The sequence below is a fragment of the Hippoglossus stenolepis genome, chromosome 11 (genome assembly GCF_022539355.2).
Source record: "Hippoglossus stenolepis isolate QCI-W04-F060 chromosome 11, HSTE1.2, whole genome shotgun sequence".
Taxonomy (NCBI): Eukaryota; Metazoa; Chordata; class Actinopteri; order Pleuronectiformes; family Pleuronectidae; genus Hippoglossus; species Hippoglossus stenolepis.
Window position 1 is genome coordinate 11,264,897 of NC_061493.1, and position 15,947 is coordinate 11,280,843.

Genomic DNA, 15,947 nt, shown 5'->3' on the forward strand with positions numbered 1-15,947 from the left:
CATGTTTTTAGCCTAAATGTCCACTGAGATCCTTCTCTGCAGCCGCGCTCACGCATGGACCACAGAGGACATTTATGCTTAAAACATGGTGTAAATGACGCTGTTTCGAACAATTTGAATGTCGGGGCTTACAGACACATGGATGACACAACAGGAGCAGCATGGAGCCATTTAATGTTTTTTTCTGGGGTTTTTTTTTTTTACGTTTGAGGAAGTGGTCACGATTTACTTCAATTGTATTGGATTTGGCTGCAACGCTGTTGACCCCTTGAACTCCAAAAGTGTGTTCCCTCCATCAGCATAGTGATGAGTAGATAATGAATTTTTGGGGGGGAACTATCCCTTTAAAGACGGATAAATAGGCTGCGTGCTGCACTGGCTGCATGCTGCTAAGTCAGGGAAGTGGGAGAGGAAGGTGTCTGTTTGAAAGGAGAACTGATTGTGTTTTTTTTTTATCTACCTTCCTGTCGCCTGTTGGAAGTGACAGCAGTTTGTTTCTCATCACTGGGAGAGAAGAAGTGACCAGCACCAGCACCAGCACCAGCACCAGCACCAGCACCAGCACCAGCAGCACAGTCTGGTCACTATCTGCCAGCAGCCACCTTAAACTCGCTCCCGAAGGCGCGCCCCCGCCAGTGATGTGAGCGGAGCTGTCGGCAGTGAGATCATGTGAGAGTCCACGCTTGGAGAAAGTAGGTTAGCAGGGTAGACTGAGAGGAAGGCAGGCGGACAATCACAGCTCGGAGAGAGAGAGAGAGCAGCATACAGAGAGGGGGGGGGGAGTCGCCGATCGCCAGCACTCTGCCACCGTGGGACTATTCTGTCAGAAAAGAAAAACAGAAAGAAAGTTCATCCGAATCTATTCGTCCTGCGCGTTTAGGATGCGATCCAAAGCGACTTCCTGCACTCTTTTATTCTGTTCGGACCCGACCGAGCGATAAAGGCGAAGGAGAAGAGTTACAGGGTTTTTTTTTTCTTCTTCTTCTTCTTCCTCCATCTTCTTGTTTTTGTGAAAGCTGCAGCCGGGACCAGGTGAATACTGACAGAGCCAGCGTCCTCTGGCTCCTGCGCTTTTTTCTCCTCCTCGGTCCTGTCACCTCCAGTCGCCACATGTAGTCGAGTTTTTCTTCGCCCTGATCCAGAGACAAGAAAACACCAACCATGAGGGGTGAGTTGATTCTTGTGTCATAATACAACTGTTTAGTTGAACTTGGGGAGGAAACGTCGCGGGTTTTTGTTGTGCGTGTGTTGTTTGTTTTTTTGAAGTGTCTTGTGCGGCCACATGTGTGAGAACACGAGTTGAAGTGCGTTTTCCTCCCAAGTGCGCATTAATCCCTCATGACTGGATTATCTGTGCACAGAGCCCCTGGGGCTGCACGCTCCACTGACGTCCACGCGATCATAAAGACATGGAGCCACTCTTATCCTCCATTCTGTCATATGTTATTACAACAAAAGTATCGTTCAACTGCGTGCACAGCGGGGAAGTGGCTGCAGAGGCGCACACATGTGTTGTTTGTGGAGACATGGGAGTCACGTCGCACCTGTGGGTCCTGCTGTAAAATGAGCCGGGGGATTCATGTTCGAGTTATGCAATAAGGGGAGGGAGGGGCGTGAGGGGAGCTTGTTGTTAACCCAAACTAGAATTATGTAATCGAGATGATATTCGGGTTTGTCCGGTTTCTTATCAGGTGAATTTTAAAAACGAAAACAGACAACGTTTTCGCACCAGTTGCATAAAAAAAACACACCAAATATAGCAATTTTCCTGGTATTTATTTACACTCAACCATCTTATTTTTCTTATATTTGTTAGAATTAAACCTCCCTGAGGAGTGTTTGAAGTTTGTACCGTAGTGATTTATGAAAACGTGGACGTGGGCAGTGTGGTTGTGAGGCTGCAGAGCTGTTGTTGTGATGTGGTGACTGTGCCAGCATGGTCGACAGTGTGATGGTACAGGGGGAGAGAGGGACCTGGCTGTTCCACTGACCTAGTTGTGTCACCCAGCATTATACAGCACTGGCAGCGGAGGGAGGGGGAGCGACTGTGGGAAGCGCCGCGCGGCCCGGACGTGCAGCGCCATGTGCGGGGTTACAGGCGGCTGAGTGACGGGCCCGCACGTCGACGTGTCGCCCCCTGACACAGGCCGAACTTGAACTTGCGGGCAGCAGATGGGTGTTATTGACAAGGCAGGCTGTTTGTAGACAGACCGTGAAGAACAAACTGACGGATCATAAATCAATGATTCATACAAAATACTAAAATAGGCTTAAATGTCACATGGAAATCACATTTATTTGAAATGTGTATTTTCTGTGCATGCATTAGATCCACATGGCTGCAACCTCTTCAACTTGCATTCACCTGCATCCACTTCTGATTCATTTAAAATTTACAAATCAATTAATCAATCACACTTCATTATAAGTGTTGTATTTTTCAGTTGCTTTGTTTGGTTCGGCTCTCCTGTTGCGTTCCTTGGTTTTTGGTCTGAGCATGGCCAACATTACAGTCCTTTGTTCTGCTGATCAGATAAAGAAATTATTGGCAAGTTGTTGTTTTTTTATTGGGGAGCAAAGAGATGAATGTTTGCACTGAAAAGGGGGAGGGATGAGAGAAGCAGAGGGGGCCTCTGGTGGAGGGAGGTTCCCTTTCTGGCAGGATATCCAAAGGTAAACAAACCTTGGCCCTTTCTTAGCCCTTGGCTTTGAAAATGGAGGTTAGTCACTCAGCTTGCTGTTTCCTCACCCCCCTCATAAAGGAGCGTCAGCATTTTATTTCTTTAAGCCTCAGTTTTAAACACGCTTTGCAATCACGCATCATTTTTTTTATAGAGTCCTTTCAGACATTTTGGCACGTTGACAAGACTTTTTTTGGTTGATGTCTGGACCTTGGACGCTTCCTGGACAGAAGAGCGCACTTTGGTTAGAACGTGTAAACACAGTGAGAGATCATGGGACTCATGTCATACACTGACACCCGCTGCATGGGGCCTATGAAATTCTTAGCTCTCTAATCCCCCCCACCCTCTCTGTGGGCCTCAACTTGGCCTCCACTGGTATTTGCATCTTTTTAAAATAGAGCCTATTGATTTGAATGCTCTGGCAGCCAGACTGTGTACATGCATTTAGTGTCGAGACTCAACACCATTGTTCTGTTTCAAGGAGAACCATCGACAGGGAGGGAAAAGAAAAGATTACTACGACGTATAAAGGGGAATCAGTGAGAAGATCGGATAACAAATAAGCTTTTGTCAAACATCTGAGAATGTAATAGAGGTAACTGAATAATATGGGGATTTAAATATAGAAATAATATAGAACCACTCTCTGAACATGATTTCCAAAGAGAAGGAAAAGACACAACTGCAGTGAATTGTTGTGATACATCTCCGTGCTGAACTGTAGGCCTACACCCAACTGTGAGGCATGACACAACAAGTGCTTCAGACGTACACAGCCCGAGCACACAAGGCCCCCACTCGGAGTGTCTCCACATGCTCAGCCTCCTTATGAGCAGGTCATGAGCAACATTCAAGCACGCCACAGAGAGTTGATCTGTTGCTTGTCTGCATAGTATCGTGACGCACGTTATAAGCAAACACGAACAACCTGTACCTGGCTTAAAACTGTTTGTGAAATTTTAAAGAGAGAAGTCGTGCACCGAGGATTTCTGCGCATGTGGGGGGTTAAAATGCATTATTCTGTTCGTCACGCCACTGTCACTGACTGGAGAGTACATTAGATGCAGAGAATTGAACTGTTGCAAGGTACAGTCAATGATTTTTTTCTCACTGCCTGTCCCAACACCACCTTACTGAATTAGGCTTTCAGAGATAACACAGGTTACACATTTAGCTGGTTGATAAACACACTGGGGGCAACCTGTTTGCAGCAGAGCTTGTAAAGTGTCTCCTCCCGAGTTCATTTTGTGAAAAGGCCTTGGGTGTGCCGCACAAAGTTGTGGTCACGCTGCTTAAACACCTTTCTTTGTTTGCCATTTGAATGCGGAATTACACGTTATTGAGTGCATTTCCTGCAAACACCTTTAAAACGTTAACGTGTCAGTGGTTGATAAATGTAAAGCACTGCATGTATGAGTCTTCATGCATCATGTTGGCAAAATGAAAAAAGGAGAAGTGGGGTTGATCTTCTCGGAACACGAGGTCTCTCTGGGGAGCAAACAGTGAGATGTCTCAGGCTGATGTTTTAGGTCAACAATGATATTCAGGTTAAAGGTAAACGTTAGTGTGGCTCCTGCTGCTGCTATTGTTGGTTGAATTTGACACGTTTGTTTAGTAGGTTTTAATTGGGTATTTACACCTTCACAACAATAGTTGCCAATTAGTTATTTAATAGATAAGTCAATACATACAGCCTACAACTAACTGGCAAATTTTCTGACAATCATTTACGTCACTATTGAGGCAAAAAGTACTGAAAATGCACTGTTGCAGCTTCTTGTGATTTTATTAGTTACAATATGATAATAAACAGAATACAACTGTGTTGTTGACACAGTTGGTCCAAAGTTTAAATATGTTGACTTTGGCTCCAGGACTTTTTTCACGTTTTTTTCAGAGCAAACAATCAATTAATCAAGAAAAAATGGATAACAGAATTCTATCACTGAAATAATAGTTACTTGCAGCCATAGTTTTTCTGTCTCTGCTGGTTCAGCGACACACACAAGCTACCTCTGTTAAATTTCTGCACTATTAATTATTTTTATGTCTATAATTGGTCTAACTGTGTGACAATTTTTCATTCTTCAGGTTATAAAAGATGAAATGACATCAAATGAAGGAACATCAGGGAGATGAATCTCAGTTTGCTGTCAGCGGGTTGCGTTAGAATATCTGCGGAGAGTCAAGAGAAGTGAATGTGTGGTTGTAGCAGCAGGGGTGGGTGGCTGGGCATCTGTGTAATTCTGGCTTCCAGCACAGGACAAGAATAGAACAGGTTGAGGCAGAAGCTCAATGTCAAAGAGAGGGGAGGGGGCCGGATAGCTGACATTCAAGTCCTGAGTTTGTCTGCTTTGGAGCGGACTGTGGCCAGGCATAGAAGGGGCTGTTTGAGTCCACATGAAATATGTTTTTTCTCTCGCAGCACAATGTTGGATTATTGCATAAACATCAGCACATACAGAAATAGACTTAATTGTAAATCAGAGATGTGTCTTGTGTTAGAACTGAACTGGTAAGTGCAGTTCTTCTAGCCTCATCACCGCAGCCTCTCTTGGTTCATTTTGCTGTTACATAACACGGACCAATTTTCTAATGCAACTTATGAGCCTTCAGGGAAATGTTTTATAGGGGAAGTCTGAGCGTCGTCCAGATCCACCTTAAAACTGGTCTGCGGAGAGACCTCCTCCCTCTCCCCCTGCAGTGGGAAAGTGTGTCAGTAGGACAGAATGTCCACATGAGCTGACAGGCCACAGCGCGGACTGACAGATGACTCAGCCAATGCCGAGGAGGCTGGGACAGCGCTCAACCACTATGAAAGGGGAGAGTCGGCAGAGGGCGGGTCCTCGGTGTTGCTAGAGTGAGCCCTGAATGAGTGTTGTGAGGAATGCTCACAGACTAGAGTTATATAATTAAGAGATGAGGGAGGGGTGGAGGGGAACCTGAGAGAAAAAGAGGAAGGGAGGGCGGGAGGGGGAAGAGGGAGATATTTTTCCATTGCATGCCTGCAGCTGCCCTGATCAGTTAGAGTATTTTAGTTTCAGCAGAGAGAGACGGCCGACTGCGGCGTTTAAGGAGGTGGAAATTTGTGTTTTCCAATACCTAAGAGTGCAGCAATTCCTCCTCAATCAGTGGTTTTCCACACATCGTCCCAACACAACCGAAAAGGCACAAATACATATTTTAATAAATCAGATGACAAGGCGAAGAAGCAGCAATCATACGATATAGTTGCTGTTGTTGTTTTCACCTCAATCGAGAAAGAAGGAGTCTTTGTTATATGTGCAAGGGTCATGTGATTCCCTATCTGTTTGTGTACTCTGTTCCCTCATGGGGGCCACATGAAGGGTGCAGACAAACACAGTTCACAGCAAGTTATCGCCTCTTGTACTTGTTGTGGGAGGGTTTTTCTGCAAGGTTGTTATTTTCAAGAGAAAAAGATAAAAAATATATATAAATACACTGTATATGACCTATTTGATGCTATTACATCCTGTTTTAGTTTTTTTCATTGTCACACTCGGGTGCAAAGTGCAGGATTTGACTCAAGCACTGATGTGTTTTAAGTTTCTTAACTGTGTTAATAATTAGATAATAATAATAATAAAATATTTTAGTGCTTTTCAGTTAGTCACATGTTTCACAGACACAACGCAGCAGGGTTCAGGGGTCATTCAGCATCGTAAAAGAGAGACAGGAAAGACATAAGAAATAGTCAAAGATCGGTGGACAAAAGGTTGTATTAAAAGCCTCCAGGTGAAAGAAGTCAGTGCTGTTTGCTATCATGACATTTACAGAAACACATGATCACCCCTGGTCATGAGATAATGTCTTAAGAAGAAGACTGACCTCAGGAGAACAGGAGCTATTACACTGTCAGTAAAATATTACATTAAAATCTGTGAACAGGAGCCTGTGTCTGAACCTGTAACACTGTCAGTAAAATATTAAATTACAATCTAAAAACATAAGGCCTCCTAGGGACAGGAGGCGAGGAGAGGTGCAACATAACAAAAGCCTCGCAGATGCATTTTGTATCAGTCGGAGGCCGGAAATAGACTTCTTATTGAGCCCAGAGTACATGGGGGGATACAGTAGTCTGACTGTGACTAGATAAAAGCATAGGGCAACCTTTTTCAAGGATGACAGAAGATACAAAGGAGCGACTGTAATCTTGCCAAGGCTTATAGCCGGAGAAAACAACATGATAGCGCAACAGAAGCAGGACAGGATCAGAGGGGAGAGGCCTGAAATAATTAGGTTAGGGGAAAAAGTAATAAAAGGATGACAGATTTTATGTGTGCAAGCAAGGACAATCTGCTACATGTCACACTTTAAATCAAATATACAATATACAACACACATAGTGTTTATCATTAGCATTGGAAATTGTCTATTTGTCCAAAGGGCTACAAAGAAATGGAAAATATTAAGGGTTAATAAATGATTCACTGGGTAAGACTAGAAAAGGAAGAAAGAGGAAGAAACAAATAAAATAGAAAAAGAGACTTCAATTTTACGCATCAACACTGATATAAACAACACAACCAGCTGTTTCTAAAGCAGAGCCCAGATCGAGGAGGATTCAGTACATCATTTACAAGTCGAGAACAATATTTATAAAATATATTTTTGGCCATTTCGCCTTAACCGCCAGGACAGTAACTTGAGAGAATGTGGGGAAGACATGCAGCAAAGGGCTGGGTCGGAACCGAACCCATGGTCGCTGCAGGAGGAACCAAGCCTTCTTCGCAAGTTAAGAACAGTTGTAGCGCAGCGTAGACGTGTCACAATCAAAGTTACACAACATCTTGGATTAAATCAGTAGTTCAGACAAGTCCCACTGACTCCCCTCAGAGTGAAGCAGGCACGGAATAAATGCCAAATATGGGCTTCTGTGAAAGTGTTTTGTCTGAATGGATGTATCATGTTACCGAGTTGTGTTAGTGTATAGTTATTAACTATACTTTGGCAAAAGTCCACAATATGACTCAAGCCAAAGAGGTAACTCCTGAGCAGATGTTTGAGACTGACTTTCCAATCTGATGTGCAGCTTTCTATGTTCGTTTGAGTCACATGAGGCTGCAGCTTTCTGACCCCTCTCTCGTCCCCCTTGTTTTGTGTCCTGCAGCTCAGATAGAGGTCATCCCCTGTAAGATCTGTGGGGACAAGTCCTCAGGAATCCACTACGGAGTCATCACCTGCGAAGGCTGCAAGGTGAGGAGGAAACCCGGAGGCTGCCGGACCTAAATTTTAATCAACCTGTTTTATTTAAAATGTGCAGGCACTCATTGTGTGTGTGTGTGTGTGTGTGTGTGTGTGTGTGTGTGTGTGTGTGTGTGTGTGTGTGTGTGTGTGTGTGTGTGTGTGTGTGTGTGTGTGTGTGTGTGTGTGTGTGTGTGTGTGTGTGTGTGTGTGTGTGTGTTTGTCTAGGGTTTCTTTCGGCGCAGCCAGCAGAACAATGCCATGTACTCATGTTCCCGCCAGAGGAACTGCCTGATTGACCGAACTAACCGTAACCGCTGCCAGCACTGCCGCCTACAGAAGTGTCTGGCTTTGGGCATGAGCAGAGATGGTAAACACAACGCACTGTAACCACAACATTTATTTAAACTGAAGCTTTGACTTACAAAGGACAGGTTTAGTGGAGATTTGTGTGTGTGTGCGCCTTTAATTTAAAGCTGATACCTGGAGAATTCGAAGCCCTCAGCAGTAATGTTCCACAGCTGTTGTAGCAGAGCTCGCCACACGTTCCCCTCTCCTGTGGACCGCAGAGAGAAAACAAATATGGTATATGGACTGAGGAGGTGATGGACTGTCATCATTCAAACTGGATATAGAAACTGGAACATACAGTACTTGCAGATAAGGTGGCAGAAGGAATCTCATGTGAGCCAGGAATATCTCACAGTTGGACTGAGGTCACAGCTACAGATGTGAAGGTTTTAGTTTGACGACAATAAATTGCAAATATCCCTGCACAAATGCAAAAACTAAAAATGGACTTAGTTTTATCAAAATAAACACATCTCAACCATGCAGTGTGAAGTTACAGTTGAGATTAGGTTCCATTTTAATAAAAACAAATGCATTTTCTTTTTCTCTCTGCAGCCGTGAAGTTTGGTCGCATGTCGAAGAAGCAGCGCGACAGCCTCTACGCTGAAGTGCAGAAGCACCAGAAGGCCCAGGAGTGTGCGGGCTCTGGAGGCAAAGGCTCCACCACTCTGTCTTTACCCAGGGACGATGGAGTCTGCGGAGGCAGTGGGGAGGACGGTGAAGAGGGCCTGAGCCGGTCCTACAGCAGCGGGGGCTCCAGCTCCACCATCAGCGACCTAGACGACATCGCAGCGCTGCCTGACCTGTTCGATCTGCCGCTGACCCCCGAGGAGGCCAGCGAGTACTGCAGCCTGGAGCTGCTCGGCGGGGGCACAAGCACCGGCAACACCTCCAACTCATCGTCCTCCTCTTCTTCCTCCTCCTCATCCTTGTCCAATCAGAATTCCCCACAGCAGACTGTACTGGACGGGACGGACGGCACTGGGATACAACTCCTGCACACAAACTCTCACACGCATGTGCTGCTGGGACACACACTGCTGGACCATCTGCCTGATGACTGCTCAATAACAGACCTTGGTGAGTAGTATCACTGAATTCTCCTTTTATCCCCACTTTACAAACAGTGTGTGTATTAGTTATTCTCAGTGTATATTAGCAAGCCCTTTGCAACTTAGTAGAAAATCAGGCCCCAATACAAGGTGGCGGTTTTTGTATGGTCTGCTTTTTGTAATGTGTCATATTGCTCACATTTTTCACTTCCTGCTTTGTGCTCTGCAAACTAAAAACTTCTGTAAAATGATTCACATTAAAACTGTCCTGAGCAGCTCAGGGACCATAAATCCTTTATTGTGAAACATTTACTGCAACTGCGTAGTATTTATAAGAGCAGTAAACACGGCAAAACAGAATGAATCATAAATAATAAATCAATGACCGAGAAGAGACTTTCTCTGTAAAGAGACTATGGCAAGGGGATGCTCTACGGGGAACAAACTGCTCTACAAATGTCATATGGGTAGTGTTCATTTACTTTAGTTTCATTACCTGACCATTATCTGAGTACTGGATCTTATTAGGGACCTTACAGTACATTATCAGGGGCAGATCAAGCAATAAAGCTGTAGTGGTATTTATTTTTAAGAGGTTGGAGACATTTTTCAGAGCTGGTGTCTCTGGAGACCTTGAGGGAGAATGCATTTGTGTTTTATTTTACATCTTGTCGGCAACAACAAACCGCAAGGAGGTTTTAAAAGGGTCTCTGGGGACTTTTAAAAGAAGCTGTAGGTAAATATTGCGGCTGCTGGATATAATAAGTGCAGGAGGTGTAGGAGATGCTAACTTCTGCTAAAATAAGCTGATGAGCCAGTAGTACTCTGTATGTCTTTTTCGGGGCCAACAGCATTGCAAAGCTCATTAGTTCCTTACTCAAGATCACACCAATGCCCTGCTCTGTGAATAGGTGCAGTAAACAACACCCAAGTTCCACCCTGCCGCTATCTCTCAAACCTACCACCACCAAAAATAATCTGTGTGAGTGTGACAACACTGATGTTTGTGCTTATTTTGTTCCACAGAGCGCATCACTCAGAGTATTGTTAAGTCTCACTTAGAGACGTGTCAGTACAGCGCTGAAGACATGAAGAGATTCACCTGGGTACAATACACTCCTGAGGAAACACGTGCTTTTCAGAACAAGGTACACGATCAAGCCCAAAGCTGTTTGTCACAATCATCAGTAACATGTATTATTATTAACTCCTGCTTCTAAAACATCTTGTTGTTGGGTAGAGATTAAATATCTTCCACTGAAAATATCTGTTATCTGTTTTGTCTGTGCACGCACTGAAGCTGATTGTGTATTTCCGATTATGTCACTGTTTCAGTCAGCTGAGTGGATGTGGCAGCAGTGTGCCCACCACATCACCAACGCCATCCAGTACGTGGTGGAGTTTGCAAAACGCATCACTGGCTTTATGGACCTATGCCAGAACGATCAGATAATACTGCTCAAAGCAGGTGAGTGCACAGTCTAAAGTACTCCCAATAAATACTTCAGCAGACTTAATCCATACAAAGGAAACAAAGGAATTAATTCTCTGAAACTTGCTAACTTTAGTTCCTTCCTCTGCTTTGTCTCCAACCTTCTATCTTTGCCTTTTTTATGCCATCTTTTCATTTGTTTTAATATGGACCTTCTATGTCCCTCCTCTTTCCTCTTCTGTCTCCATCTCTACATCTCTCCATGTCTGTGCCTCTATCTGTGGCTGACCTTTCAGGCTGCCTGGAGGTGCTGCTGATACGTATGTGCCGAGCGTTCAACGTCAACAACAATACCATCTTCTTCAACGGAAAGTTCGCTCCGGCCCAGTTCTTCAAAGCTCTTGGTGAGGAGCAGATCGGGTGGGAATGTAAATTGTGTCACCTCTAAGACATTCAGATTATTGACGGGGTCACACACTGAAGCATCTTATGCATCTCGTGCCTTATGTAAGCTGGAGAGTCTTTTTCATTCGCACTGTGCCCTAATTGCTGTCAGAACACACCAGCTGTGTATGAAAATGCCAGGGCTCTCACTGTTCTCAATCCATTATTGACACTGATGCCTCTGCAATGACTCATCATTTGAAATAACACATACCATAACTGTGCTTATTCTTCTGAAAATGTTTCTGGAAGAAAGTCGTTTCAGTTTCCGTCTCGTCAACAGCAGTTTGTTAAAGCTGAATCGTGTCGGTTCCATTAACTGTTTAACAATACACCCTAATGGAGGAATTGAAAAAAACACTTGAGCGCACATGAAAACAGTGTGATAAACTAATTTAAGGAACAATTTGCCATGTCTAATTTTAAATGATGAATAGTGTCTGTCAGTACAGCAATTCTGTCTCTGCTGTCGTCATGACATTTCACAACATTTTCATAGCATCAAATTAAATCCAAAGTTATATTTGATGTTTACTTTTACTTTTTAGTTAGGTACATGTCCCATCAATTAACATGGAGGAGGCAGGATTTCTAACCTGTACTGCAGCCAGCCACCAGCTGGTGATTGAGACACTTTGGCTTCACTTTTAGGGAGCAGTCATGCAGTCCATCTTTATAAACACTCTATGAGTCAGACAGACGTTATTGGCATTAAGAAAGACGTGTACATTTGAATTGTGGTATTTTCATTGTCGGCCACAGTAGCTCAGTGATTACACACCAGTATCTCCTACATCAGTTGTCATTTTAAGGACCATTTAGGTCTTCAGACTGTTGTTTTTGACAGTGAATTAAATCAAAATCCTGTGTTTTTGCAGGTTGTGATGACCTGGTCAGTGCAGTGATCGACCTTGGAAAAGGACTCTGCCGTCTACAGCTGTCTGATGAAGAGATGGCTCTGTTAAGCGCTGCCGTCCTTCTTTCCTCAGGTGAATATTCTTCCTTCTATTTCTATTTCTCGCCCACAAATACTTTCATAAGCACAAACATGGTCAAGAGGGAAGCAGCTATTATATTATGGAATAACAGCAGTCCATTTGTTTTGTCCTTGCTAAAGGAAGAAACACTGACTATAAGATGTCCATTTTCAACATAAATATTCTAAACAATATGCTTTTTGTTGTCGATATCTTTCACATGTAGGTTTTCAGTTCACTATTGCAGATTGATATACTTTTAATGAATTTGCATTGTAAAAATTGTCTCTTTTTTTTGGAGTATCAAAGTATTCACATTAGGTCATTTTTAAATTTGTGGGGGATTCCAAAAGCTGTCACCTTAGGTTTGAATATTTTACTCATTGTCAAGATCATATTATATCAATCAAATAAACCTAAATACATAAACACTTTAACACTTAAATACACATGGAATATTTTTTTTATATTATTCATCATACTCATCTATATCAGTCACTTTACTGCAAGTGTGTGTTCTTTGCACCCTTGTTACCTTCGACTTGTGTTTACTTATATTGAAGAACTTTATTTTATACTTCTTTTGCTTATTTTTACATTTTATTAATATTGTTATTATTATTGACAATTTGATTTGAGGATGATACTTTTTAATGGTTTTTTGATTTATGGTAATTTTGTTGTACTTAATGCAGGATGACTTAATGAAGTTCTTGAATGTTGAATGAAGGGCTTACACAGAATACAGACAGCATGGTGTACGGTCATTTGATTTTAACAGCCGTAAAGCTACTTAAGGAGAATTAAACAGAGGAAACTGTATGTTAACGGTAAATGCTTTTCTCCTGTAGATCGACCCTGGTTGACAGAAGGCCAAAAGATTCAGAAACTCCAGGACAAAGTCTACCTGGCTCTGCAGCACAGTCTACAGAAGAGCGGTGCTTCTGACGAGAAACTGGACAAGGTAAAGCCAAACAGTCGCAACTTCTACTTCTTTAACATGTACAGTTTTGTGACAGACCCAGAAATTTACCTTGTGTATCTCCTCTGTCCCCACAGATGATGTCCAAGCTGCCCATAATGAAGTCTATCTGTAACCTCCACATCGACAAACTGGAGTTTTTCCGTTTGGTTCACCCAGAGACTGCCTTCAGCTTCCCGCCACTGTACCGGGAAGTTTTTGGCAGCGAGATGTCTCTGCCGGACTCCACAGACAGCTAGACAGATAGATAAACACACAAGAGAGATGGAGAGAGTGTATTGAGGGGTAGGGAAGCAAAAAGCAGGGACAAAGAAGGATAGAGATGTTGAAGCTCAAAAACCAGCAGTTAAGAGACAATCCAGGACTTGTAATACTTCGTCTCCCATGATCCCAAACTATACCTCCACTTTCCCAGCAGGCAAAGCACCTTACACTACAGACCACACATGCTTATGGTCCTCTGCATATTGTAGCATTAACAACGAGCGGATGGACACCGTAAGATAATGACAACACAGCAGCCCGCTTAGCATGAAACAGCTCCAAGCTCTAGGACTTGTTTTAAGATCAGATCCGCTGTGGATCACCCAAACAGTTATGAATGTACCTCATTGATGAGCACCAGTGCACAAGCCAGAACCCAACAACCGTGAATGTACGATCCCTGCCACTCCAAGACACATTGTGTTAGAATGAAGTCATATTGATCACCAGGTCTCGCAGTTAATACAGCTCTCAGTCAGTAGTTCTCTCTGTAATAAAGCATCTCAGTATGATACACCTGTGTATTCATACAGACAATATCTGACCATTACTTAGGGACCAAGATCACAAGTCATTTTCTCTGCTATAAAACGAAAACACAGATACGATATGACTCGTGGCTTAGGCCGACCTCCCACATCATTCGAGAACCAGTCTCACACACATTTAGACGGTGTTCGGTGCTGCCTTTTTTTGTAGGCTCTTGTAATGCAATGAGAAACCTCAGTCCCACACACCCCTTTCCTTGTAAATGCCACTTAGAGACAGGACAAGAAGAAATTATCTTTAATTTATATACACATTTATAAACAAATATTTTAAATAAGAATGTAAATAGATGACTATATAAGTATATGGAGAGAGTCAGAGTGTGTGTTCAGAGAGAAAGGCAGAGGAGTGGATCGTGAGTTGTAAAGGAGGGAAAGAAAAGATGGATGCGTGAGGATAGCTGATTTTTTTTGGACTCAAATGATTTTTCTGGACTATTTTTCCTCTCTTTGAAGGACTCTCAGGTTTTCGTGACAAAAGACCCCAGCAAACCCAGCTGGGGGGTTACGCGCGGTCATCAGGCAAGCAACGGGGTGGACACTTGTTGCTGATGCAACACAGCAGGGGAGGCAGTGTGCCCAAACAAAGGCAAAACAAAGAGAAAAACATTGCCGTCTTCTTGCATTTGAACTGGGAATTTTCAGTTTGCACTGTGGCTGCACCCGCGCCCCTGCCTAAAGAGACAAGAGGACAAACAGGACACTAAGGAGAAGAGAAAGCGAGGCAAAAGATGACTTCATGAACTGTAAAATAAAAGCAGACACAAAGGGTCTGCCCCCCTGTTTCTAACCAGCAGTCAGAAGAGTAGGTGTAGTATAATTATCTTTCACTCATAATGTTTCAGTTAGTTAAAGGCTGGGACAATGATGGTCCTCAGTGTGTATCATAAACCCTTCCTGCTGGTTGGAGCAACTGTATTATTGTGTACATTTGCTGTTCCTCTCTCCTTTAGTCCGAAAACCCAGCACTTGTCAGAGTACCAAGCACTTATACTTTCCTCTTTCTCACTGGACACTAGTCTAAGACCAGACAGAGCTACCAGCTGCCCCCCTGAGTTGGGCCTCAATGCCAGTAAGACTCAACCATTTTTAGTCTGTTTGATTACTTTTGTGTTTTATTCCACGTCTGTCACACAACGTCACCCGTAACAGTTTAGATTTGTCATGTACATAAAGTAACACACTTCTGGAAGGTTGTAAAAGCATTGAGAAAATTAAAATGTCTTACTTGGGTTGCTGTGAAGTTCTCGAGCAGAGTCCGGGGGGACCTGCCGTTAGCCGCTCAGGGAGCTAGCTGTGATCTCTCGTCCCTTTATTACCAGTGTCGTCTTTTAGCCTTGTACTCCTCACACCTTTGCACCTAAGATGAGACCCATAACCATAATCACTGTGGACGTAAGTTCTATTTTTGTGAATGTTACTCACAAAGTGTCGAAGCCCTTCCCGTTTGTCCTAATATTGTAACATTAAATTTAAGAAGCTGAAATTTTAAAAAAAAGAAATCAGTTAGAGTTCAAAAATGGATTTCATTATTGGGTTTAATGTTTCTTTTGCTGTGATTTTCATTGATTTGTCGGTCTTTATCCACCTTTTTTCTTTACGTGTCCCCACTTTTTGTCTTGTAAATTCTGTGATCTATTTTTTTTTAATTGAAGAAAGATTAGGAAGGGTACAAACAACAAAAGAATAGTTTGTCTTCCTTCTCTTTCTCTCTATGACAAAATGTACAAGAGGTATATTACTAGTCCAAAAGTATCTGAGTCACACAGCTCGATATATATTGTTGTCCAATGGGATACCTTATATGTGGTTTTAAGAATGTAATAAATTGTTTCATTTTCTTTTGAAATGTTTCACTGAGTCTCATTTAATCTTGAGTTTTTGCTTTCATATCAGTAAATATGTAGCTTGTCTCTGCATGTTAACTTAACCGATGGTCTCTCAAATCATTTGATCTAATATTATACTGTGCATACTCTATTCTATCCATGCCATTCATTTTAACTGT

General features: G+C 43.0%; 1 protein-coding gene across 1 annotated transcript; it reads left to right on the forward strand.

The window, feature by feature from the left end:
- The first annotated feature begins 406 nt into the window (after nucleotides 1-406).
- LOC118118348 (nuclear receptor ROR-beta) lies at nucleotides 407-15,788 on the forward strand. Its single transcript, XM_035171508.2, has 10 exons — nucleotides 407-1,168; nucleotides 7,816-7,901; nucleotides 8,118-8,259; nucleotides 8,796-9,320; nucleotides 10,319-10,440; nucleotides 10,628-10,760; nucleotides 11,021-11,128; nucleotides 12,047-12,157; nucleotides 12,997-13,109; nucleotides 13,205-15,788. The coding sequence occupies exons 1-10, from the start codon at nucleotides 1,162-1,164 to the stop codon at nucleotides 13,364-13,366; spliced, it is 1,509 nt and encodes a 502-aa protein (XP_035027399.1). The 5' UTR covers nucleotides 407-1,161; the 3' UTR covers nucleotides 13,367-15,788.
- Nucleotides 15,789-15,947: the final 159 nt, after the last annotated feature.